General features: G+C 44.0%; 2 protein-coding genes across 2 annotated transcripts in view; both read right to left on the bottom strand.

The window, feature by feature from the left end:
• The window catches only part of LOC310792253 (NACHT, LRR and PYD domains-containing protein 4C-like), a gene marked incomplete at both ends in the record, with an annotated part of 430,843 nt that overhangs the window by 201,140 nt on the left and 203,586 nt on the right, over positions 1–26,117 (bottom strand). The gene's annotated exons all lie outside the window — the stretch shown is intronic.
• The window catches only part of LOC310792061 (uncharacterized protein), a 53,068-nt gene continuing 41,826 nt past the window's right edge, over positions 14,876–26,117 (bottom strand). Inside the window, exons 11-12 of the mRNA XM_083653761.1 lie at positions 21,503–21,597; positions 14,876–15,966 (exon numbers count right to left, since the gene is read on the bottom strand). Coding sequence (XP_083509887.1) covers positions 15,585–15,966; positions 21,503–21,597 — 477 coding nt within the window. The 3' untranslated portion in view covers positions 14,876–15,584. The remainder of the gene's footprint in view (positions 15,967–21,502; positions 21,598–26,117) is intronic.

The following is a 26,117-nucleotide window of genomic DNA, read 5'->3' as shown; positions in this document are numbered from 1 at the left end:
TCACAGGGCAACTCCAAAATATATGGTAATGATCCGCTCTTTCTTCTCCACACCCCCTCCAACAACCTGTTTGACCTCCCCTTGATTGAATTGGCGTTAAAAAGTATCTAACTAGGTTTTTCCTTTGGAACTCCCTCCATCACAGAGAGTTTGTGGTCTTGAATGATACTTCTTTCAACCTGTTATTAATGCACATAGCAGCACAATTTGGGAGCTGTTGTTGTGACAGGAAAACAACGTCAAACAGAATAAAGAGCCAAAGGCACGCACACTTCTGGGTTAGGTGTATGAACAGGATGATGAGAAACGCATCAAGCTGAGCACCCATTGGTTAAACACAGGTGCATCACAAACCCACAGTGAAGTGTAGAAACCTCAATTTTATATCTATTCCAAGCTGTCACTCCATATTTCACATAAATACCACCTGTAATGCTTACATTAACTCATTGAGTGCCAATGACGACTATCGTCGTCAATTCAAATAGTAACATAGAGTGCCAATGACGACTAAAGTCGTCAATTGCGTTTTTTGACGGTGGGACGTGGATCAAAGCCTGATGCATCTCCTGTAAAAATATGGGAGATGTCGAATGTGTATAAGCTATTTTACGGACCCATTAGGTGGCGACAGTGCTCTCCAGATTAGAGAAAGGTGAGGAAAAAACAGAGAAGAAGTCATGGGGAAACGGAAACCGCATCGGTATGCATCGATATGCATGAAGCATAACGTTAGCCGTGCCTGTGAACAGCAGCCAAGCTGCTGCCACATGAGCCCCTCCGTCTCCGCTGCGATAGCCCCTCCACATGATTAGTTGCCTGGGTAGCTGGGTGTAGCGCACTTTTCAGTGCAGAGCAAACGCAGCAGAGAGCCACCAGAGACACTCCCACGGAGGAGGGGTGTGCAGTTGAGGGGGGTGGGGCACGCAGGGCAGCATACAACAGTGTTGGTGTTGTGACAGCAGGCTCGATGGACAGATTGCCAAACACAAGCTAGAATATCTGATGCCCACCAGCAGTAAATCAAGACCAGCAAGAAGGTGTATGGTCTGCGCACGCAGGGGCCAGCGCTGCTGGTTGCAGCTAAAAAATATTATTTTGCCAAACAAAATTCCTTTGTTTTCGCTGTTTTATTGAAGGAAATTATTTTTGAGGTGTCACTACATCAGAAAATATTAGCTTCAGAGTCAGTGATGTGCTTGAAATGCTTCATTTCACAAAAGGCTAATTATCTCAGGTTCTAGTTTGAAACGTCTGTTTTTGGTGAAAACAACCTATCTTCTCCGGCTGATAACTAAAGAAGGGAAAATGATATCAATAAACTTTTTTTTGCTGATGATACAATAGAGTCTCATCGTTCTTTGGGCATGTTCGGTGTTTACATAGTAATATCACACAATATTCTGTGGGCCTCGAGAAATCACTGAAAACGCTCTGAAAAGGCTGGCACTGGGAGCATCCGTTTTCCAAAAGTGGCTGGCACTCAATGAGTTAAAATAAAAATAGGTAATCTGAAGGGTTGTGTCATTTGAGCAGTGAGTGTGGGTGGCGCTAATGCACGTTTTAATTTGTTTACAAACCACTGTTAAACAAAACTGTAGAAGAAGAAAAGCAGCAGAGTGTGCAGTCAGGGGTGTTCGACTTGTTGACGCCTCGCCTGACTGTGCTCGGCTGCTCAGTTGCTTTCCAGGTGAGGCAGCAGTCAACTCAAATGAGTCTAATGCCTCCTTGTGTGTGTGTGCCCCTATGACATCACTTTTGACATCGGCACTGATTACATCATATCATTAGCTAATTAGCATGATTAAAAAATCAGGCTCCGTCAGGTCACTTGCACGGGTGCCCTTTACACCCTGAAGGTTTCAACCCGATCACACGTGTATATATATATATATATATAACTAGCCAGCAAACATTTTTACGTATAACGACCGTGTGCTGTAAGTCAAACCACTACATCTAGTCAGGGTCTAATTATATATCCGGAATGGAAATCGTAGCGACGTAATTCCTCTACTTCCCCACAACGTTGAAATATGCCGCTCCCACAACGGCTATATTCAGATATTCAGATACAAAACTGCACAGTGTGCATGCAGCAGCGTTGCATATAGCCTACTGTATCTCCAGATTCAACAATTTTTGCTACATCGAATTCGATCCTGCGGCACCTGCTTCGGAGTCCTGTGTCTTAACCTTTTGGCTACGGATTTAGTTAGAAATAGTACGGATTTGGTCATATAGAGATACTTAACATTGAGAACTTGGCATTTTGACATGACGGTCCCTACTGGAAGTTGCATTGCTAGGCTAGCTGCCTCGCTAATTCTGTTTCATGATTTCAACCAGCGATGAGACAGGTATATTTATATCATTTACGATAATGTAATCAACGTGACTTGACCATTTTAGCAGACAGCATAGCACATCCAAAACCCACAACACTGCGTTTAGTTACGGCAAGAGAAATGGAACAATACACCACAGGATTCAGGAAGTTTGTGATAAATACAAGCCCATAGCAAGAGACACTTGCACTTATATGACATAAACGTGTTTTCATATTAAAAAAAGAAAAGGGCGTTCAATAAAAGTCGTCATTGCACATGGAGTGCATGTCACACTGTGACTATCTGATCACACAACAGGTAAATTGTCAATCAAATGTCATTTTATTCAACAAAAACACAAAAGACACCTACATGTGGTGTTTTCAAAGCAATATGAGATCAATATTTTTTGTTTTGAAGTGACAGTCTAAAAGTTACTTTGGAGGAACGTGGAGAGAACGTCAGACTTTCTGGGTAGATGCCAAACCACAATTATATCGTCTGGTGACGTTGCGGTCAAGACGATGTTTGCTGGGTATGGATCCTCTTGTGTGATATCGTATGGTCGTTCAGGCCGGAATTACAGCTAGGAAATTCGGGTATCATTCAGAGCTCCGGTTTCTCCGAGTTGACGTCGCAGCCACATCAAAATGGCAACTTGCATCGTTAATGATAATCACAAAATTATTATAAAGACGTTTGTTGATGTTTTAACACACAATTTGAGGTCTTAATGATGTAATGTTAACGTTGCATATGTGTTTGTGTCATCTGTGTTTTGCTCTGTGTGAAATTCAACATTCAGCATGTTCGGTTAGCATTGTTCGCTAGTAGGTAGCTGCCATGCTAACATGGGTTGCTATAGCAACAGTTTGGGTTTCCCCCCCGAGCGGGAGGTGCAGCGTGAACGCAAATCTGTCCGGGGCAGAGGTTCCGTGTTGAAACTTACGGCGGTCCGAGCTGTCTTGAATGCGGTATAAGACCTCCCCCCATTGTTGTTTTTTATGACAGAACTATCACTGTTCCACAAATCACTAAAATGTATTAAAAAGAAAGCAGAAAAAATAACATTATTGATGCCTTTGAATTAACAAAGGGAAACCCCCTAGCTATTTTATTTTGCATGTGTATTTTATTGTATTGATGTTTTCTATTTCTTGTATTTACTTTATATTTGTACTGGTTATGTTGTGCGCTCCATTTTTGAGTAGCCTATGAATGAATATGCACTTGCCATATATTGTTGTACATTTGAGTACGATAATTTTTTTTATAGAAAGACGCCATTTTAAGTACACAGCCTACCCTCTGGTCACATGATCATCACATGATCCCGGGCGGGTGGGGGGACATAAAACACATTAAGCCACTGCTACAAATAGTGCTGAAAAATACACATAGGCCTACATGTTACAAAAAAGTTACTAAATATATAGCCTACATATTATACAACAAAATAACAATAGGCCCTCACAGCACATAAGAAAATATTGCTCAATCTAAATAGAGGAGCCTCTAAAGATATAGAGACAGGAATTGCCTCTCATCATCATCAGACCATAACACACATTTTAGTGACGGCACAAGAGTCAATGATTTCAATGTAAAAGTGCAAAACACACCAGTAGCACAGACAGCCACAAGATGGCAGCATAATCATACATACCGTATTTCCGCTAATAGTAACCAGGGCCTTTATTTACTGAGCCGCAGAGAGCCCCCGTCCTATATTAGAGCAGAGGCCTGTATTCGAGTGAGGCCTTTATTTCTTAATATTAAACTCTCATGGACATACTCCTTTATTTTCATGACTTTTATTGCAAAATATTGCATAAAACCAAACAACGCAAATAAATATTGGTGGTCACTCACTCACTCAGTATCCTCCTCCTCCTCATCTGGTATGTCGGTATCCTCCGTGTCTTCATCATCATCAACATCATCCAGAACAACAAGTTCATTGTTGACCAGTTCCTCTTCATCTTCCTCATCCTCGGCTGCCTGTCTGTTCTCCTGGTCCCGCTGACGCAGCTGGGCGAGAGCCTCCCGTCCAGCAGCGCAGGGCTGTCCCTGCTTGAAGCAGTGGATGAGGTTGTCTTCACTCCCGTCAGTTTTCACAGACTGTCCACAAACTTGGAAGGACTTTTTGATCAGATCCTTGTCCAGCTTGTCCCAGGCGGCGATCACCCAGTCCACAAGCAGGCGTCGAGCAGGCGCTTTTAGGTTTCCACCTCCAGCTGTGTACTGCTTATCTGCGTCCCCAGCTATCCACTCGTCGTAGGCATCGTGCAGGCTCTGCTTGAAGGGCTGATTCCACATCACACTGTACCAAATTTTCCGCTGCATATTGCACAACGCTCTCTTTAAACTTAACGTCAAACTTTCGTCTGGTTCGTTTGGTCGGTGCCATGTTTGTTTTTATTTCTCTTGTCTGCGTTACGTCCGGTTACGTCACACGGTAGATGCGTTGTGTTATGGGAAATTTACAGTACCGTATTCACCGTAGATTTTGCTCCTTCGTTTTTTGTTTTTTTTTGACCCGGCCTGTATTGAGGGAGGGGCCTTTATTTGTCCGTGCAGGCCGTGCCCCCGTCCTATATTAGAGCAGAGGCCTGTAATGGAATAGAGGCCACTATTAGCCGAAATACGGTAATCACTACGGTAGTCTGAAGACGCTGCATAACCTCAAAGTTGAATACAACAGAGGTCTGTGGGAAGTGATGCATCTGAAGCTAAAATATTCACCAAAATTACACATTTACATTTTTTAATAGCTGAAAGACTGCTTATAAGATGTGTTTATTGTGAAGATAAACACTAAACCCATCTGAAGGAGGCCTATAGGAAGGAAACAATTGTTTTTTTTATCCACTATTATTATTATTGTATTACTATTATTATTATTATTATTATTATTATTATTATTATTATTATTATGTAATAACACTGAGTCACACACTGCTGTGTGTCAAAATGGAGTCTCAATAAACGGCTTCATATTTGTTTCTCTGCTCCTCCCTGTTCTCATGTATCTTGCTCCTCCCCTCCCAACTTCCTGGAAATTACTCATAATTTGGAGTGTGTGTGTGTGTGTGTGTGTGTGTGTGTGTGTGTGTGTGTGTGTGTGTGCGCATGCGTGCGCACGCGTGCGCGTGTGTGTGTCCATGCGCGCGGTGTGCAGAGCAGCTTTGTGTTGTTTAAACCCCTTTTAGACTGGCCAAACATTTTGTGATTTAGATTTAGTGATTGCCACAGCCTGAAACTCGACTTTCTTAACAGTTAATTATTTTTACATTGACGGAATATGCCGAGAAAAAAAGCCTCTCTCATGCACGAGTGCACCCCACAGCCCAGGCGCAGACAGCGTCAAGTCAGCCAGAATGTAAGTCGTCCGCTTTAGCTCTTTCAAAAATAAAACCCTCATTGTAACGTTAAACATTTTGAGTCATGCTTTACAGACATTTTATGTAATCTTAACATCAGTATTTTGATACAATATTTGCTGCTTCGTTTGTTGAAACACCTCCTGAAACACCTCCTCCAACATGCATCAGTCAGGCTGTTTACTTGTTTAAATTACATTAGGTGAAATTTTTACCCGGAAGTTTCCATTTTGTTTTGGGTGGGATGACACAGCGCCCTCGTCGTGAGAGAAGAAGGGAAAAGTGAGGGGGGAGAGACAGCCCGCAGCGGTGGAGAAACGTGGGTTGAGAGTGCGATATAAAAGTTTAAAATGCGAGTGCTGCTGCTGCTGCTACGCCTTGCTGCTTTCCTGCGTAACAAAAACACGTGTACTAGTGGGACTTTTGATGTAAAAAGGTATTAGAAAGAAGGGTTCCGGAAAAGGCTGCAACAGCAAGGCTGTGGGCCTTCCCCAGGGCCGCTGCTGGCCATTTGGGTGCCCTAAGCCTAATTGTTTTGTGTGTTTTTTTAAGAGCACATGATGCCCTACGCAGTCTGTGTACTCTGTGTATAGGGTGCGGCGGCCCTGGCCTTCCCCCAGACAAAGCTTGGAGAGGGTGGGATTATGATTAAGTTATTTGATCCCATCGACACCCAACAATTGTGCCAAGATAACCTGATATTATTTGACATACATCAGTTTACACCAAATACATAAAAGTCTGTCTGATGGCACTTTAGTTTGTTTCTGACTGCAGGAAAGTTGAAAAAACTCAAATTCCCCCAAATATCACTATCTCTTTAACCAAATCACACATTTAGGCTATTCTATGTGCTCTCCTTTTGATAACTAATGTAATAAATAATGATAAGGTACTGTTTTTTTTGTTTACTTACATTCACTGAGCCTGACTTGAAACTGCTTGGAGCACCCTGGGGAGGCCGTCTCCCACTTTGGTGTATCTCTCTCTCTCTCTCTCTCTCTGTCTCTCTCTCTCTCTCTCTCTCTCTCTCTCTCTCTCTGCATCTCTCGCTCTGTCTCTTTTTCTGACTCTCTCTGCCTCCCCTTCCTGTAACACTGCATTATGTAGTAGCACAACAAAATGTAGTAGCTTACATTTGAATGTGATTGCAGTCGACCCTGTTCACTAGACAAGTAGACAACTGACACACAGGCTAACAGTTGAATAAGAATAATGTTGTAAAATCACTCACGCTGTCTCGCGCTCAGCCCGTGTGCTCCTGCTCTGCTGTGTCTAAAATGGAGGCTGTCTGAACCGGTCTGAACCTAAACTAACACCAACACATTTTACTTTCACTTTCAGTCAGCAGTCTGCTCCGCCTGTATGGAGAAGAAGTGTTTTCGTGGCATTTGGTCTATTGCACTGGTTCTCAACCTGTACGGAATGGATACCACAGTACAGGGCCGCCGCACCCTATACGCAGAGTACGCAGACTGCGTAGGGCATCATGTGACTGAGGGCACCCAAAAAATAAATAAATAAATAAATTGGTGCCCTCAGTCAGGCCACTCACTGAACAGCAGGCCAGGCGCCGCCTACTGGTTTACTAGTGGTTTTATTACTTTATTCAGGGTTAAAGTGGGTGCATCTCATTGTAAAATTGGACTCGGCCCAAATTGGGCTTCAAACGGCCCAAATTGGGCTTCAAACGGCCCAAATCTGTCTTCAACCGGCCCAAATCTGGCTTCAACTGGCCCAAATCTGGCTTCAAACGACCCAAATCGGGCTTCAAACGGCCCAAATCGGGCTTCAAACAGCCCAAATCTGGCTTCAAACGGCCCAAATTGGGCTTCAAACGGCCCAAATTGGGCTTCAAACGGCGCAAATTGGGCTTCAAACAGCCCAATTTGGCACGCACGTCAGCCCGTATCGGCCTGGCCTGCTTGGTACAGTATCTAATGCCCGGCCTGAATTATGATCCCAGTCTGCCCCTGCTTGCATGTACAGTTTAACAATCGCTTGTTTGCTGACATGTACAGTAATTCTAACAATTGTTTGTTTGCCACATGTAATGTAATGTGAGATACACTAGTATCGTTCATAATTAATGATTTTGCAGTCTTTCGTTTGACAGTTATTGAAAGTTTTGCGGGGGGGGGGGGGGGGGCACCACAAAACAATTACGCTTAGGGCACCCAAATGGCCAGCAGCGGCCCTGCCACAGTATGCGGGGCTCTCTCCATCCTAGGGTTGCCAACATTCCATCCCAGCAATACGGGACTCTCGGACCACCCCCCCGCAGTGGGGTATGATATTTTTTTTTTTTACATTCAACTCTAAAAAATGTGTTATGTTATTCCCTTTACAGTGTTTATTTTCTGTTGTCATTACTAGCTGTTATTGCCATTTCCCTTGATAGAGAAACATTTCACATAATATTGAAAGGTTTGAAAATGCGTGATTTGAATCTGGTCTTTCAAATGTGACTTTGAAAATAATCACACACCAAAGAAGATTGCATAACTGCTGTAAATTGTAGTGCACATACATGTACAGACAGATTTGATAAGATAATACTTTGGGTGAGTTATTATGTGGTCCATATACAAAAATGAGTTTATCACGCCCGCATCGCCGTCTCCATCTCTTTCATGCTCACGTCGTGCGCTCATTTTTCCACATGAGTGATTGTGGCACACCCATAGCACACCACATGCTGCCAGAGAATATAGCCGCGCCCACCTGAGAGTCTCACACACACACACACACGCTCTGTGCTCTTGTGTGCTGCGGCACGCCGGCACCCCCAGGGTCCTAGCGCCCTTCGTGTTATCTCATACAGCACACAAACACACAGGCAAGCAGACAGACAGGTCACAATATATATGCCTCTTCCCTTAAAGGTCCCATTCCGTGCAAAAGCTGTTTTTACTTGTAAATGCATATATACTGCTGTCATCCCTCCCTGTAATGAGTGGTCACAACCTCAGAACTGCCACAGTTGGATTTGTCCCTATCCAGCTTCCCCCTGCAGTCTCCTTCAAGCCACGCCCCCTAACGCTCTGTTCCCCCAGACGGGTTAATGTGATGTCACTCGCTTCCTTAAGCATACTGCGCGCGGTCTCTCTCACACAAGCTACCTGCACCATTTTGTCTATAGCCTCAAAATTAACACTTCTAGCTGGAGCGACGCCAACTGTACGTGATCCAGCAACTGCGGAGGTGCATTCAGTAAGTCTAGGCATTTTGAGATGTCCTCTTTAGCGTAGCAACCGTTAAGTTAGCGATAGCTCGTTGCTAATGATAGTTGTGGACACAACTTAGCGTGCTGGTCCACAGACGCTAATCTGATTGGCCGCTGGGAGCCTGAGGCGGGCTCTCCCACAGCGGCCAATGGGAACTGTTCGTTCTGAATATATTATAGAAACAGACCATTCTTGGGACGCAACGAGATGAGGAAGTGACAACTCCGTCAGAACAAACGGGGTTGCTATATTTTCGACAAATTAATCCAGAATCATGTTTTATGGACCAGAGACACACATTTTTAAGAGGTTACAGCTGCACGAATTGGGACCTTTAAACCCGGGACAAGTGGCGTCCCGTACGGGACACGTCTCTTTTGACCCAAATACGGGATGTCCCGGCTAATACGGGACTGTTGGCAACCCTACTCCCTCCCTCTCTGTAGCAGGGGTTCCCAAACTGTTTTGGCTCAAGTCATGACCCTACTTTGACATCGCAAAAATCTAGGGACCCCTCAAATTCCGGGACACCATCGATAATGTAATCACTCAGTGGCATCATCAGTGATGCAGAATTCTGGTTTTAATCTGAGAATTCTGACTTTAATCTCAGAATCCTGATTTAAAGTTATAATCTCAAAGATTTTCATAAAAAAAAAAAAGTCACTCACACTGTTGATTGAGGCTATGGCCAATTGCCACTCATAGGTGTCACCCAATAGAACAAACCTGAAATCCTAGGGCCCTATCTTCGTACGGCGCTATCGTTTGCGTGCCTCTTATATCTTCCCTGCTACAGTGAGCAATAGACGTGATTTCAACGGGCGTCTCATATAGCCAGCTAATGTAGCCTATAGACCTATTTCAGACCAAGCAGTAAATACTTTATTAAAATGAATAATTAGCAGTAAATACAAAAAATATAGACTAGAGAAGTCCTCCACGTTAGCATAAAAGGTAATTATCTGAGCACAAGACGATTTTAATGTTATGTCTATGCTTAGCTCTAATTTAGCCCAGGATGATGTTGTCTATGCATAGACATGTTTTAGACTACACACAAAATGTATGTCTTTTTTAATGAATAACCATCTACAAATATGAAAAAGACAAACATGGGCTATAAAGTTTCATAATGCTAAAATACTACCCCTGACTTTGTGTTTTAGATTGTCCATCTATGCTTAGCTCCCATTTAGCCCAGTATAATGTTATCTATGCATAGACATGCTTTAGACTACACACAAAATATATATATTTAAAATGAACCATTCACAAATATGAAAAAGATGTACGCCATACAAAATAAAGCTCCATAATGCTAAAATACAACCCCTGACTTTGTGTTTAGAATATGTCTGCTTTGACATAGACATGTTTATAGACACTTTTTTCTTTTCTTTTTTCTCTTTTTCGTTTTTTCTTTTGCCTACAGAATAACCAACTACAAATATGGAAAAGACCTAACAGAAAATACTATCCACCTTATTTTGTACATTACAAAATAATGTTTAATTCATCTACACTACATTATAATGCCAGCAGTGTCTGTCTGTCTCTCTCTCTGTCTCTCTGTCCTTCGCGTATCTCGAAAACTGTTGGTCGGATCGACTTCAAACTTTGGGAATGTGCTAAGGGAGACCTGACGGGGTGCGGGTTAGGGCCCTGTTTTCGTGCAATTTGGCATAGCGTCACCTACTAGCAACAACAAAAAAGCGGTTTATCTCAAGAACAGTTCTTCCGATCGACTTCAAATTTGGGGAGTGTGCTGATGGGAACTCGACAGTGCACTGCCGAATTTCGTGCAATTTGGCATAGCGCCACCTACTGGCCACACAAAAAGAGGTTTATCTTGACAACCGTTTGTCCGATCAACTTCAAACTTGGGGAGTGTGCTCCTGGGAACTCGAAGTAGTGCAGTGCTGAATTTCTTGCAATTTGACATAGCGCCACCTACTGGCAACACAAAAAGCATTTTATCTCGAGAAACATTTGTCCAATTGACTTCAAACTTGGGGAGTGCGCTGCTCAGACCCCGATGGAGTGCGGTGCCACATTTCATGCAATTTGGACTTATGCATAGTCATAGTGCCACCTACTGGCAACACATAAAGCCGTTTATCACGAGAACCATTTGTCTGATCGACTTCAAACTTGGCAGGTGCGTTGCTGGGAACCCGAGAAATGGCAGTGCTAAACTTTGTGCAATTTAACCAATAACAGCTTTCACATATCTCCAGGACTGTCCGTCCGTTCAACTTCTGTATCTGTCCTTTGCGTATCTCGAGAACCGTTTGTCGGGTCGACTTCAAACTTGCGCTTAGGGGGACCTGACTGAGTGCAGTGTGGGGGGGAGGAGCGCTCCAAAGTGGTGAATGGGGGGGAATGGGCACTGCACTATAGTACACTATAATGACAGGAGTTTCTGTCTCTCTATCTGTCCTTCGCGTATCTCGAGAACCGTTGGTCGGATCGACTTCAAACTTTGGGAGTGCACTAAGGGGGACCTGACGGAGTGTAGTGCACTGTTTTCCTGCAATTCGTCCGATCGACTTCAAATCTGGGGAGTGCGCTGATGGGAACTCAACACAGTGCAGTGAAGAATTTTTTGCAATTCGGCACATTGCCACCGACTGGCAACACAAAAAGTGGTTTATTTTGAGAACCGTTCGCCCAATTGACTTCAAACTCGGAGAGTGCGCCTTAGAGGGACCCAACGGAGTGCAGAGAGCTGAATTCAGGGCAATTCGGTATAACGCCACCTACTGGCAACACAAAAAGTGGTTTATCTTGAGAACCGTTCATCCTATTGACTTCAAACTTGGGGAGTGTGCTACTACTGGTGAACTCAGCGTAGTGCAGTACTGCATTTTGTGCAATTTGACATAGCACCACCTACTGGCAACACAAAAAGCAGTTTATCTCGAGAATAATTTGTCCGATCGACTTCAAACTTGGCAGGTGCGCCGCTGGGAACCCTATCTATCTATATATCTATCTATCTAGATAGATTGTGTGTTGTCTGTATTGTTTGTGCTTTTGTTTAAAATCATAATATATATATATATATATATATATATATATATATATATATATATATATATATATATATATATATATATATATATATATATAAGTATATATATAAACTAAGAAAATGCCCTTTGTCCCATTACTGATCTGCCATTGGTTTGCACTTTTGAATGACCCCTCCCCATGTTATGACCGGACCCAATCTTGTTTCAACAAGAAATAAAGCATCTTATACAAATAGAAACAAACTATCATCTCAGCACTCCACCACTATCTAGTAGGGGTTGAGGGATCGATACAGCATTATATCATAGTATTTTGTGTGGCAATATATCGCATCGCATGAATGCCAAGTATCGTGATATCTTATAAATTGTCAGGTGCATGCAACATTTCTGACAGTTTTTTTATGACAGTGTTGGTCAGTCTATCTGCTTTACAATCCCAGTTTGCTGCAATAAAAATGCCTGGCATGAGATTAACAGACTTGAAACCTTATCTCATTAGATAAAACAGAACAACCTTTGGGGACATAAATTACAATATATCACAATACAGTATTTTTAAAATGGCAGTAATATTGTATCGTGACTTAAAGAGCATGGTGCAGGTTGGAGACCACATTGCATTAATATGTGGGACTGGTATGTAGCAATAGGATCCTCTTTATTCCCCACACATACAGTAGCTGCATCTAGACCTGTTTTTGTAAAGCAGCTGGCACACGCTCAATAAAAAGCTCTCTGGGCATATGGCATCTTCATGGGCACTTATGACATCAACGAAAAAAGGGCTCGCAACACAATTTTTTGATAGCTCCCGTGGCGGACATTTATTGAGATGACAAACAGTTTCGGCCCAATTCGGGCCTTCGTCAGTGTCAAGTGAAAAATACATTTACAAGGAAGTGCTTAACACATTCACTGCCAGCCGTTTTTTTTTTTACTGTAGGTAGCTTCTGCCAGAGGGTTTTTTTGAGGATTCTGGCTCATCTTTCAAGACCCGAGGATTCTTTTCTGCTAAGATTTTGTGAACACAAAATATCTCAAAAGAACTAATAGAATGTGTGCTTTCTCTGTCTAAAAGAGTTAGTTTGTAGAGTTAGTAGTTATGTAGGCATTAGCACTTGAATACAGCATGGTTTCAGCGTCTGAAAATTTAAGCTGAGATAAATAGCTTTTTGTGAAATTCGATAGAACAGTCACTTTAACCATTCATTTTTGGCATCAGTAAGACGTCAGACATCTAAACAAAAGTTTTGAACAGTAATTTCCTCCATAACAGCAGGAAACACCCCTCTCCTTCAAACTCCTCCCTCCGTGTGTGTTCTTCTTGGCTGCAGCGGGCGTGTCACAAGCTCGTTTCTGCTGCTGCTGTAACCTCGCGTCACCAGGCTCACTGCTTTGCTGCTGCTCCTGTCTGCTGGCGGCCGCTGGGCAAGTCTGGATGGGCTCGCTCGTTTCTTGGAGTTTCGGTTGAGAGCTTTGATGAAGCTTTTGCGATTCTGGTCTTATTTATGCTGCGTGTTTCAAAGTGTGTTCCACCCGTAATCTATTATGCAAATTTGCAATCCCTCACCGCCAGCAATCAGCGCGATAGCGAAAGCGTTTTCGCCAATCCATTCTACAGTATGAGAATGGTTTCATCGCGCGTTCCCCTGCAGTTTTGGCTCTGCTTTTTCTAGTCTGGGAGAGCACTGTCGCCACTTAGTGGGTCGGTGGAATGGGTTGTACACGTTCGGTGGCTCCAATATTTATATAAGAGATGTAAAAGGGTTAGATGCACATCCCACGGTCAAAAAATATATATATATTTTTTGACGTATTAACACGTCATTGGCAGTCAACCGTTGGATTTTTTTTGACGTATTAACACGTCATTGGCAGTGAACGTGTTAAATAGCATTTTCATGGGTCTTTGTCTCCGCCTAGTGGTGTGGAGGCAGACCCAGGTACAATCTTCAAAGCAGTTTCACAAAGCATAAATCACATTCTAAGGGAAAGGGAAATGGTGGCAGAACCTATCCGAATGAACATACAATAGCTCTACACAGCAATCACTGCACACTAATATGCACAACATATTTTAGAATATATTTTTTTGAACATATTTAACATATTTTTTAGACATATTTTTAGACATATTTTTTTAGAAATGGACGCTGTCCATCAGCTCGGCCCTCTAAGTATCTCACAGAGAACATTCATCCATACAGTCTTGTATCAAAAGGAAATAAAAGGCAAAAAACAACTGGAAAATGAGTACAGCACAAAGGTCTTACAAGTAGCACCAACCAGTGGATGTGCGTAAGTCTCTGGATGCTTTCACTTATGACATCACTCACCCATCCTGGCTGCTGGGTGAGTCTGAATGGGATGTACAGTGTACAACAGTAACTAAACAGCAGTACTGTTGAACCGCAGCTGCCCATTCACACTCACCTACCAGCCAGGCTGGCTGAGTGATGTCCTAAGTGTTATATGCCAAGATAGCTTTTTATTGAGCATGTGCATTAGAATGCCACCTTTTCTCCATAATTATATTTCTTCCCTTGGGCATGTTTACATTTTTGTTTTTTGGGGATATTTTCATAGGAATCTTGAGCCCAAAATGTAAATGCACATTTTTTTTGAACCTGCATCACACTCTTTAAGTATTGTATCATGGGGCCTCTAGTGATTCCCACCCATACTATCTGTTCTGTCTGACAGTAGAGTATGACTGGTCCTGATCCATGGTGGCTGGATTGAGGTTCTGGTAGGTGGAGTCTGGATTGGATTTGGAGGCTGGAGCAGACTTCAAGATTCAAGATTCAAGATTCAAGATTCAAGATTCAAGATTCAAGATTTTTATTGTCACTCCATGGTACAAGTATCACGTGTGAAATTCTTGTGCTGTGGACTCCGTTTACGACATAGTACAAATAGGCAACAAGCAATGAGCAATAGGCAATAAGAAATAGGCATCAATAAGCAATACTAGCAATAGGCAATGAGGCAGAATAGCGATAAGACAAGTCAGTGGCATATTCATTGCACATAGGTGCACATGTCATGTGCATACGTTAGACGTGTTCGGACATTTTAATTCGACGTAGTTGACATACAGTGCAAATAACATGTACCTTATTAAACATACAATTAAACATTAGGCATTGTGCATACGTTAGACGTGTTCGGACATTTTAAATTCGACGTAATTGACATACAGGTGCAAATAGCATGTACCTTGTTAGACATACAATTAAACATTAGGCATACATAATGGTAGCAGCTGCAGTACGGTACGGTACGACTACTACACTATTTGTGTATGTTAAGGAGTCTCGTGGCCTGCGGGAAGAAACTGTTCCTCAAGCGATTTGTGCATGCTTTTGGAACCCTGTATCTCCTCCCTGAGGGTAGCAGGGAGAACAGGCTGTTGTGGGGATGGTTTGTGTCTTTGATGATCTTCAGGGACCTCCTGAGGCACCGCTGGTTATACAGTTCATGCAGTTCTGGCAACTCGTCTCCTGTTACGTGCTGGGCCGCGCGCTCACCCTCCGTAGCGCCCTGCGGTCCATGGTGGTACAGTTCCCGTACCAGGCGGTGAAGTAGCCAGTCAGCAGGCTTTCAATGGTGCCTCTGTAGAAGTCCCTGAGGATTTCTTTCCTTAGCCCAAACTTCTTCAGGCGCCTGAGTCCGTGTATTCGCTGTTGGGCCTTTTTGACAACAGTGGCGGTGTGGCCGGCCCAGGTCAGGTCCTGGTGGATGTTGACTCCCAGGTACTTGAAGCTGTCCACCCTTTCCACCACTGTGCCGTTGATGGTGATTGGGGGGTGTGTGCCCCCCCCTCTCCTGTAGTCCACAATGATCTCCTTGGTCTTGGAGACGTTCAGAGAGAGGTGGTTGTCCTGGCACCATTGTTCCAGGACCCTCACCTCCTCTCTGTAGGCCGTCTCGTCGCCCCCCGAGATCAGCCCCACGACTGCTGTGACTTCTTATTGGTGGGAATCTGCAACAAACAATGTGAAGTTTAGCAAGGTGACAAGACATGACAGCACACCTCAAATACAGTGGTAACCATGGAAACAGTCCTACATGTTGAATGCACGGCTGTCGCCGTTTCCCAGCAACATTTCTTACAGAAAGTTGGCTTGGAACCAAAAACCGACGGTAGCCACTAGTATGGCAACCATTTTAGGGCATCCTCCTCTCTCAGAGTATTGGCTATCATTCCTCAGTCTAAGCATTGTCAGTTCTTGCGTCTCATAGTAAACCGCATCGGGTGTGCTCTGAAACGCCTTCAGTCCTCACATGAAAACATTGTCATTCTTCCTGCAATACTGTTTCAATCCTGACGCGTCAGTCATCGCACAATACGGCGTCACTCGGCAGTCCTCGTTCCAAACTCTATCAGTTATCATACCTCACACAAAACATCTGTCGATCATCAGTGCTCTATGATAACTGAGGAACGAGCAGTGATGATTGACAGAGGTTTTGTATGAGCTATGATAACTGAGGAACGAGCAGTGATGACTGACAGAGGTTTTGTATGAGCTATGATAACTGAGGAACGAGCCCTGATGATTGACAGAGGTTTTGTATGAGCTATGATAACTGAGGAACGAGCAGTGATGACTGACAGAGGTTTTGTATGAGCTATGATAACTGAGGAACGAGCCCTGATGATTGACAGAGGTTTTGTATGAGCTATGATAACTGAGGAACGAGCAGTGATGACTGACAGAGGTTTTGTGTGAGCTATGATAACTGAGGAACGAGCAGTGATGATTGACAGAGGTTTTGTGTGAGCTATGATAACAGGAACGAGCAGTGATGATTGACAGAGGTTTTGTATGAGCTATGATAACAGGAACGAGCAGTGATGATTGACAGAGGTTTTGTATGAGCTATGATAACTGAGGAACGAGCAGTGATGACTGACAGAGGTTTTGTATGAGCTATGATAACTGAGGAACGAGCAGTGATGATTGACAGAGGTTTTGTATGAGCTATGATAACTGAGGAACGAGCAGTGATGACTGACAGAGGTTTTGTATGAGCTATGATAACTGAGGAACGAGCCCTGATGATTGACAGAGGTTTTGTATGAGCTATGATAACTGAGGAACGAGCAGTGATGATTGACAGAGGTTTTGTATGAGCTATGATAACTGAGGAACGAGCAGTGATGATTGACAGAGGTTTTGTATGAGCTATGATAACTGAGGAACGAGCAGTGATGATTGACAGAGGTTTTGTGTGAGCTATGATAACTGAGGAACGAGGACGCACGCATAAGGGGAGCTTACTTGAGCTGTAGTCGTTTTAAGCAAGGTTTAGAGAAACAAAATGACCTGTTTGTCGAGGGGCAACAGATGACGCAAGGTACAAGCGGGGGTATGCTTGGCGTCCAAACTGCAGTATAGAGGAAAAGAGGACACCGTACCCAGACCTGGGGCCGGTTGCACCAACTGGTCTTACACTGGTCTTAAGCTAAGTTGGTCGTAACTTTACGACCTAACAGCTACGCCGGTTGCACCAAGACGGCTTAAGCCTTCTTTTCACTATGCCCAGGCGTAAGAGTTACGCCTGGTCAGGAGAAGGCGTAGAGCCTGCCTGTAACAGAGATCTCCGTGTCTTATCAGCGGAGACCGTTTTGAGTCCTTACCCTCATCGTCGTAACACAGCCAGTTCTCCATCTTTTGAAGCATGATGTTAGATTACAACGAGCTAGTTGTGTGGCTTAGCCTTCCAAAATGTTGCCGTTAATTTTTTAGAATGTAATACATAGAATTGGGAACGTTACATTCAATTTCATTCAGACTGTCTCTCTGGCTCAATCGCCGCCATTTTTCCCCCGGAGCGAGGGAGGGTGGGAGGAGGGAGGGTGTTTTACAGTAGTGGCTGAGAGAGCGTAGTGGCACAGTGCTCCAAGCAGGTCGCGAGGCACATTTTTTGCAACATCATCCAATCAGGGTGCATTCCCTGGCAATTCACATGGACGCGCATTGCTACGACCAGCATAGTTAAGACCAGACGTAAGCCGTGTTGGTGCAACAGGCGTAAGTCCATGGTCTTAACTAAGACCGACGTAGGAGTTACGACCAGGCATAGTTAAGACCAGTTGGTGCAACCGGCCCCTGAGTTTTATGTGTGTGTAGTCATGTTTATAGTCATGTCGGGGGACTCAATATAGATAAGTTGATTTATTCTATTATGCAAACACAATGAGTCCTCTATAAGTTTTTAGCTCTTTTTGCAACTGCTGCACCTGTTGCCTAATGCACTTTTTATACTCTCTTTTTCAAGTTTTGTTGTGATGCTTTTAAATGTCCATTTTATTCTCTTCTTTTATTCTTTTATTTCCTGTCATCCATTTTATGTGAAGCACTTTGAATTGCCTTTGTGTATGAAATCTGCTATACAAATAAACTTGACTTGACTTGACTGATGCGATGACTGACGCGTGAGGAGTGAAACAGTATTGCAGGAAGAATGACAACGTTTTTGTGTGAGGACTGAAAGCGTTTCACAGCACACCCGATGCGGTTTACTATGAGACACAAGAACTGACAACGCTTAGACTGAGGAATGATAGCCAATACTCTGAGGGAGGAGGATGCCATAAAATGGTTGCCGTACACTAGGGCAGAGGTGCCCAAATTCTTTACTATCAAGGGCCAAAATGTGAATGTTATGTGAAATTACATTACATTAAATGTATTATATTTGATGGACAATTTACATTCTAAATCTAAAATAATAAAAAAAATAAAAACATTATTAGAACTTTTATTAACAGTTTTTATTAGAGTTAGATTTAGAGTTGATTGAAAAAAAGCGTAAATATTTTCAAAGGCAAAGACACCTTTCTGACAGAAAGTGCATGCAACTCAAGGTGTGTAACCCTAATCCTAGAATCCATTCTCATTCAGATATCCTGAGGTCAGAGGTCAAGGGACCCCTTTGAAAATACCCATCAAACTTTTTCCCTCGCCACAATTTTGCCAACATTTGGAGCGTTACTTAGCCCCCTTCCGGACTTTAGGTTGACATGGTTGGTCCCAATCGATTCAATGGTCTTCTAGTTTCATATGGTATGAGGATCATCACACTGGCTTTAAAAATGAGCCCGCTCGAGCCTCTGAAAGACAGTAATATCAGCCGATGATTATTTTTATTTTATTTTTTCAAATCCATGGTGGGCCAAAACAAACGTGGGGCGGGGCAAAGTTGGCCCGCGGGCCCCAAATTGGTCACCCATGCACTAGGGCAATGGTTCTCAAACTTTTCACGTCAAGGACCCCTAAACTGACACAAATTAGACTACGGACCCTCAGTTGGTACAATTTTGCCTTTTAGATGTTTTATCACAGAAAGTGTATGAAACCCATGGCCAAAATAGTCATACATTCTGCCATTGTGTTCCTTATTATAGTGAAAATAAATTATCACACTTTTTGAACCCCCTCAAGGACCCCTAGGGGTCCCCGGACCCCACCTTGAGAACCACAGCACTAGGGAGATGGAACCATGGCAGCTTAGACCAGCTCAAGATGGTTGTGTTGATGAGAGCTCGCAGTTGGAACCCATCCGCACCATGGGCGACCGTGCCTTCTGCTCGGCTGCACCGCACCTCTGGAACAGTCTTCAAAACCACCTAAGAGCAGCACAGACTCTCGGCTCTTTCAAGGCAGGCCTAAAAACCTTTTTATTTAGGAAGGCTTTATTGTTTTATTTCGGTGCTAATGTAACCGAATGAATGTGAGTCCTCGTGAGTACTGAGTGGTAGTGAGTAGGTTGGTTAAACTCGCTCGTATAAAGGCACGTTAAGCAGCTCCGCCAAGGGAGCTTAGCTCTCTTGGAGCAATGGTTAGCGTGTCCCTCCAGCAAGTTGAAGGTCGGCAGTTCCAATCCACCCCTGGGCAAGCCCTTAACATGGGTTGCTGCAAGTACCACCAACAGAACGCCGTTACACTAACTTTTTAACTATTATCAGTAGTACTATCTGTTGTTATGTTTTTAACTCTGTAGCACTCTGAGATTCTCTGTGAATGAAAAGTGCGGTATAAATAAAATGCATTATTTATTAACTCATTGAGTGCCAGCCACTTTTGGAGAACGGACGCTCCAAGTGCCAGAGTTTCAGAGCGTTTTCAGTGATTTCTCGAGGCCCACAGAATATTGTGTGATATTACTATGTAAACACCGAACACGCAAAAAGAACGATGAGACTCTCTTCTATCATCTGCAAAAAAAAGTTTATTGATACCATTTTCCGTTCTTTAGTTATGAGCCGGAGAAGATAGGCTGTTTTGAGCAAAAAGACACGTTTCAAATTAGAAGCTGAGATATTCCACCTTTTGTGAAATGCAGCATTTCAAGCACATTCACTGAGTCTGAAGCTAATATTTTCTGATGTAGTGACGTGGTGTAGTTGTGTGGTGCCTGCGTGCCCCACCCCCCTCTCTCCCCCTCAGCTGCAAACTCCTCCCCACACTAACACAGCCTAACACGCACCCAGTCTATTTTCGGAGCGCTCCGTTTTTGTGCGCCTCCCAGCGCGACATGGAAATGCCAAACCGGACTGCAGAGAATGGTTTGGCCCTTCGGCGTCGGGTGCTGCCTTTCTGGCGGCTAATCGTGTGGAGAAACTATGCAGACAGACAGACAGAGGCAGAGAGGCTCAGTTGTGGGCGCGGATTGACTGTTCGCAGCCAACATCAGCTGCAGCCAGAGCCATCTATATGGCTGTGGCTGCAGCATGAGCGGTTTCTCTTTGATCACGGGGCTTTTTCCTGCTGTTTTCCGGACCTTTCTCTAATCTGGAGAGCACTGTCGCCAACTAATGGGTCGGTAAAATAGGTTATACACATTCAACATGCCCCAAAATTTTACAGGAGATATATTAGGCTTTGATCCACGTCCCACCGTCAAAAAAGGCAATTGACGACAATCGTCGTCATTGGCACTCTACGTTACTAAAGCAATTGACGACGATTGTCGTCATTGGCACTCAATGAGTTAATATTATTATCTGCAGGCAAAGGCTAATTTGCTCTTGGCAGCCCCCCTCAGGCTAGGTGTAGCCTACAGGCTGAGGGGTCAAACACTTGTGACCCTGAGATACCTGCTGAAGATGCAGAAGGTTACCAACAATGTGAATGCTCTGATCACCCTTCACCAAGGAAGACCACCATGAGGAAGAACTTGCATCACCATACAGTCCACCTTGAATCAGCACTTGCTGCCAGATCCCAGCCAGCTGCCAGCTGTACTTTGTTACACCACGAGGGACATTGCTTTAGAAAAAATAAGAATATCTATATTGTTTATTAAGAGGTTGAATTGGTTAAAGTTATGATTAGTTGAGTTAAGTATTTTAAGTTTAAGTATAATATAGTTAAGTTTTTATGTTATCTTTGTTTAATCTGCAAAGGACCTGTCAGGGATAAGCTGCCAATTCAAGGTGGCTGCATCTGTATCTTCAGTAGCTCCTGCAGTTTCTGCTTGGAGCAAATTATCTCTGATGTTTACCTCACCTTTTTGAGAGTATGACTGGTCCTGATCCATGGTGGCTGGATTGAGGCTCTGGTAGGTGGAGTCTGGATTGGATTTGGAGGCTGGAGCAGAGTTCCTATTGGTGGGAATTTGCAACAAACAATGTGAAGTTTAGCAAGGTGACAATACATGACAGGACACCTCAAATAGAGTGTGAGCCATGGAAACAGTCCTACATCTTGCATGTACCGTACATCTGTCCTGCATTAACTCTACAGACTATAAACCGTTTATATCAGTGGTTCCCAACCTTAGGGCTGCGACCCTTAGTGGGGTCGCCAATTCAAGGTGGCTGCATCTGTATCTTCAGTAGCTCCTGCAGTTTCTGCTTGGAGCAAATCATCTCTGATGTTTACCTCACCTTTTTGGCGATGAAGAAGAGTATCGGGATGTGGTGGCTAACTTTGTCACATGGTGTGAGCAAAACCACCTGCAGCTCAACGTGTCAAAGACAAAGGAGCTGGTGGTGGACCTGAGGATGGTCAAGGCTCCGGTGACCCCTGTTTCAATCCACGGGGTCAGTGTTGACATAGTGGAGGATTACAAGTACCTTGGAGTGTACATTGACAATAAACTGGACTGGGCTAAGAACTCTGATGCACTCTACAAGAAGGGGCAAAGCGTATACTTCCTGAGACGGCTGAGGTCCTTCAACATCTGCCGGACCATGCTGAGGATGTTCTATGAGTCGGTAGTGGCTAGTGCCTTTCTGTATGCTATAGTGTGCTGGGGCAGGAGGCTGAAGGCAGCGGACGCCAACAGACTCAACAAACTGATCCGTAAGGCCAGGGACATTGTGGGGCTGGAGCTGGGCTCTCTGACAGCGGTGTCGGAGAAGAGAACGCTGTCCAGGCTACGCTCCATCATGAGCAATGACTCTCACCCACTCCACGGCGTGCTGGTGACGTTCAGTGAGAGGCTGATCCCACCCAGATGCAACACAGAGAGGCACAGGAAATCATTCCTGCCTGTGGCCATTGGACTCTTTAACGCCTCACTTAGAAGAGCACCTCGGAGACACTCAGTCTCCCTGAGACTGAGTCAGCCGATAGGTTAACTGTGCCTTAGCTGAGCCACATGTAATGTGCAAGCTGACTTAATATAATTCCAGTGTGCAATAACTCCAATTTGGCATTCTACTTTATTCTACTTACTCTACTTTATTTTAGTTTACTCTATTGCATTTTACTGCATTTTACTTGTATTGACTGTTTACGTTTAGGGAGATACTGTGTGATACTGTGTTATGCTATGTGTGTTCTGAGTGCGAGCAGCTGTAACTTGTCCCAATTTCCCCCCGGGGATCATTAAAGTCTTTCTGATTCTGATTCTGATTCAAATAGGGTCGCCTGACATTTCTAAAAAAAACAAGAACAAATACAAAAAAAAAAACTTTTTTTTTTTTTTTTTTTTTTACACCACACAATTTAAAACTAGCGAAGATGATTAGGGTCACTTACGTGTTTTTTTTTAGTTCTGAGTTTAAAGTGAAAGTGATAATCTCTAGTAGTAGTAGTAGGTAAGAAGTTTGTTATAAATGATGAGGTGGTGCCTACAGTGTTAGAGAAACCAGTCAAGAGTTTGGGAAGATGGTATGATGCAAGTCTCAGTGATAAGGGACAGTTTGAGGAGGTGAGGCAGGAAATGATTCAAGGTATTTCAAGTATAGACAAGTCAGGGCTCCCAGGAAATTTAAAGTTGTGGTGTTTGCAGTTTGGATTGTTGCCTCGGTTGATGTGGCCACTGACAGTGTATGAGGTTCCCCTTTCAAAGGTAGAAAAGCTAGAAAGGATGATTAACTCATTCATTAGAAAATGGCTCGGAGTCCCACGCTGCCTAAGCAGTGTAGCCTTATATGGGAAATGCATATTGGAATTGCCATTATCTAGCCTGACAGAGGAGTTCAAGTGTGCTAAGGTTAGACTGGAAATGACTCTAACTCAGTCAAAGGATCCAGTGGTTAGGAGTGTAGCGCCCACAGTTAAAACAGGGAGGAAGTGGAACCCAAAGGAGGCAGTACAGCAAGCACAGTCAGCTCTTAGACACAGGGATATCATAGGTCAGGTGCAGCATGGGCGTGGAGGCTTACGGTTGTGCATAGGGAAACCTGTGTGGAACAAGGCATCAGTAATAGAAAAGAGGAAGATGGTAGTTGAAGAAGTACATAGGCAAGAGGAGGCAGTAAGATGTACTAAGGCAGTGTCGCAGGCAAAGCAAGGACAGTGGGTGAACTGGGAGAGTGTAGAGAAGAGAAAGTTGAAGCGGAGAGAGTTGTGGAGCATGGAGGCCAGCAGAATTAGATTTATTCTAGAGGCTACTTATGATGTGCTGCCATCTCCCCAGAACTTAAATCGGTGGTTGGGCGAGGATGGTGCCTGCCCGTTGTGTTCTAGTGTATGTACACTGAGGCATATACTGTCAGGGTGTAAGGTCAGTCTCTCCCAGGGGCGATACACCTGGCGTCACAACCAGGTGTTGAAATGTTTGGCAGCTGCAGTTGAGGAAAAGCGGCTAGAAGTAAATTCTCTAGTTGCTAGCAAAGAGACTAGACAGATCAAATTTGTACGTGAGGGAGAACAGATTAGACCAATTAAGGTCAGGCACAAGTTAGGGCAGCTAAGTGTAGGTGGAGCCTGGGAAATGAGGGTTGACTTGAATGAACAGCTAGTCATCCCAGCATATATAGTTAGCACCCGGCTACGTCCGGACTTGTTACTGTGGTCTGAGGTAGAGAAGATAGTTTATTTTATCGAACTCACAGTCCCGTGAGAAGATCGAGTTGAGGAGGCTTATGAGCGCAAGAAAGCTAGGTATGCTGAAATGGCAGCAGAGGCAGAGCAGTGAGGTTGGAGGGCTCGAGTGTGGCCTGTAGAGGTGGGCTGCCGTGGTTTTGTGGCAAAGTCCGTTATTGCCCTGAAACTTGAGGTTAGCAACATGTCTCGGGCAGCAGAACGAGCAAGTGAATGGCTGTGGCTAAGGAGGAAACATGCTAGCTGGGGAGCTCGCTAAGGTAAGATTGATTGTTTGTTGTTGGTCATGATTGACGGTCCGCATCAACAGGGCTGAATCATTGACAGTGGTGGTGTAGTTAGGAATGTCATACTGAACCGACCTGGATAGCTAGGCTTAGATAGTGAGGTAATATGCAGGTGGTAGCATGGAGGGGGGTGTTTCCAGGACGCTGGATTACACCGTTAAAGGGATAGTTCGGTTTGTTTGAAGTGGGGTCCTATCAGCTAGTTCGATACACTAACTTAATTAGGTACAGTGTTCTGGAGGCTGGGCGCATTGTGGAACGAGACCGCGCACTCAGCGCAGCAGCCAAACCAGCCTTTTCTCTGTAAGTACGGGGGGTCAACAACTAAAATGTAATTTAGCCACCTAAAACAACGGCCACCTAAACAAATCGATATCCGTGTACATGCACGCTCTATTTAGACAATTTTCAGCGCTTTACTTTTCCGCAAAACAGCAGTTTCATTCGGCACTGCTTTTTCTCCCAACCGTACAACTACCGTATTCCCCCGCTAAAAGCCTGCACAAAGCCGCAGCACTGGATTACTCCGCAGTTATTTGGGGGTATTTTATTTCTCCCGGTTTGTTAGTGAAGACACAACAAATAGAATACACGAACGAAAATATGAGTGATTTTGATAGCGAGGATGATATGCCATTCACCTTGGTGACAAGAGGATACAATTATGAACCAGAGAGAATACAGAAGAGGAACTTTTGCAGAGAGTGAACAGGCAGAAAGAGAGCTGCGCCTCCTCCCTAAATGCCGGGGTGCCCTGCAGACCTTTTTCACCATTCCCAGGATAAATTGTGGAAAACGTCCCAGACCAGAGAGGCCAGGTGACTTGTTGTCTCTAAAGTAAGTCAGTGTTTTATCTCTCTTCTAAGCCTTCCTGCTTTGTAAACCGCGGCTCTGTGCTCTGTGCTGGCTTTTAGCGGAGGAATACGGTAGTTGTACGGTTGGGAGAAAAAGCAGTGCCGAATGAAACTGCTGTTTTGCGGAAAAGTAAAGCGCTGAAAATTGTCAAAATAGAGCGTGCATGTACACGGATATCGATTTGTTTAGGTGGGCGTTGTTTTAGGGGGCTAAATTACGTTTTAGTTGTTGACCCCCCTGCTGAGTGCGCGGTCTCGTTCCACAATGCGCCCAGCCTCCAGAACACTGTACCTAATTAAGTTAGTGTATCGAACTAGCTGATAGGACCCCACTTCAATCAAACCGAACTATCCCTTTAAGCCTTCTTGAGGTGTCGTGGGCCTAACTTAACGAAACATCGGTGAAGGAAGGTGCCCACTTGAAAACCCCAATGACATGCTTCATGCTGCTGTTGGCTAGGGTAGGTAACTGGTGATTTGTGTCTTGTCTATTAGTTTGTTAGCCTGTTAGCTTGTTTTATTCTGGATTGGGCTTCTAAATGTGTTTTTCCTCTGATTTTGGCACAAGGGATAGTAACATCTTGTCCTGTGTATTAATTAATAATCTAAGATTTCAGTTTTGTTCTCTTGGGTGACACTTATGGCGATGAGTGGTAACTGCAGGTGAGATCCAAACAGTGTCAATATCAGATGGTGACTTCTTTC

Source organism: Poromitra crassiceps (genome assembly GCF_964638095.1).
Source record: "Poromitra crassiceps genome assembly, chromosome: 17".
NCBI classification, from domain to species: domain Eukaryota; kingdom Metazoa; phylum Chordata; class Actinopteri; order Beryciformes; family Melamphaidae; genus Poromitra; species Poromitra crassiceps.
Note: the sequence above shows the minus strand (reverse complement) of the source record. Positions and strands in the feature narration are given on the sequence as shown.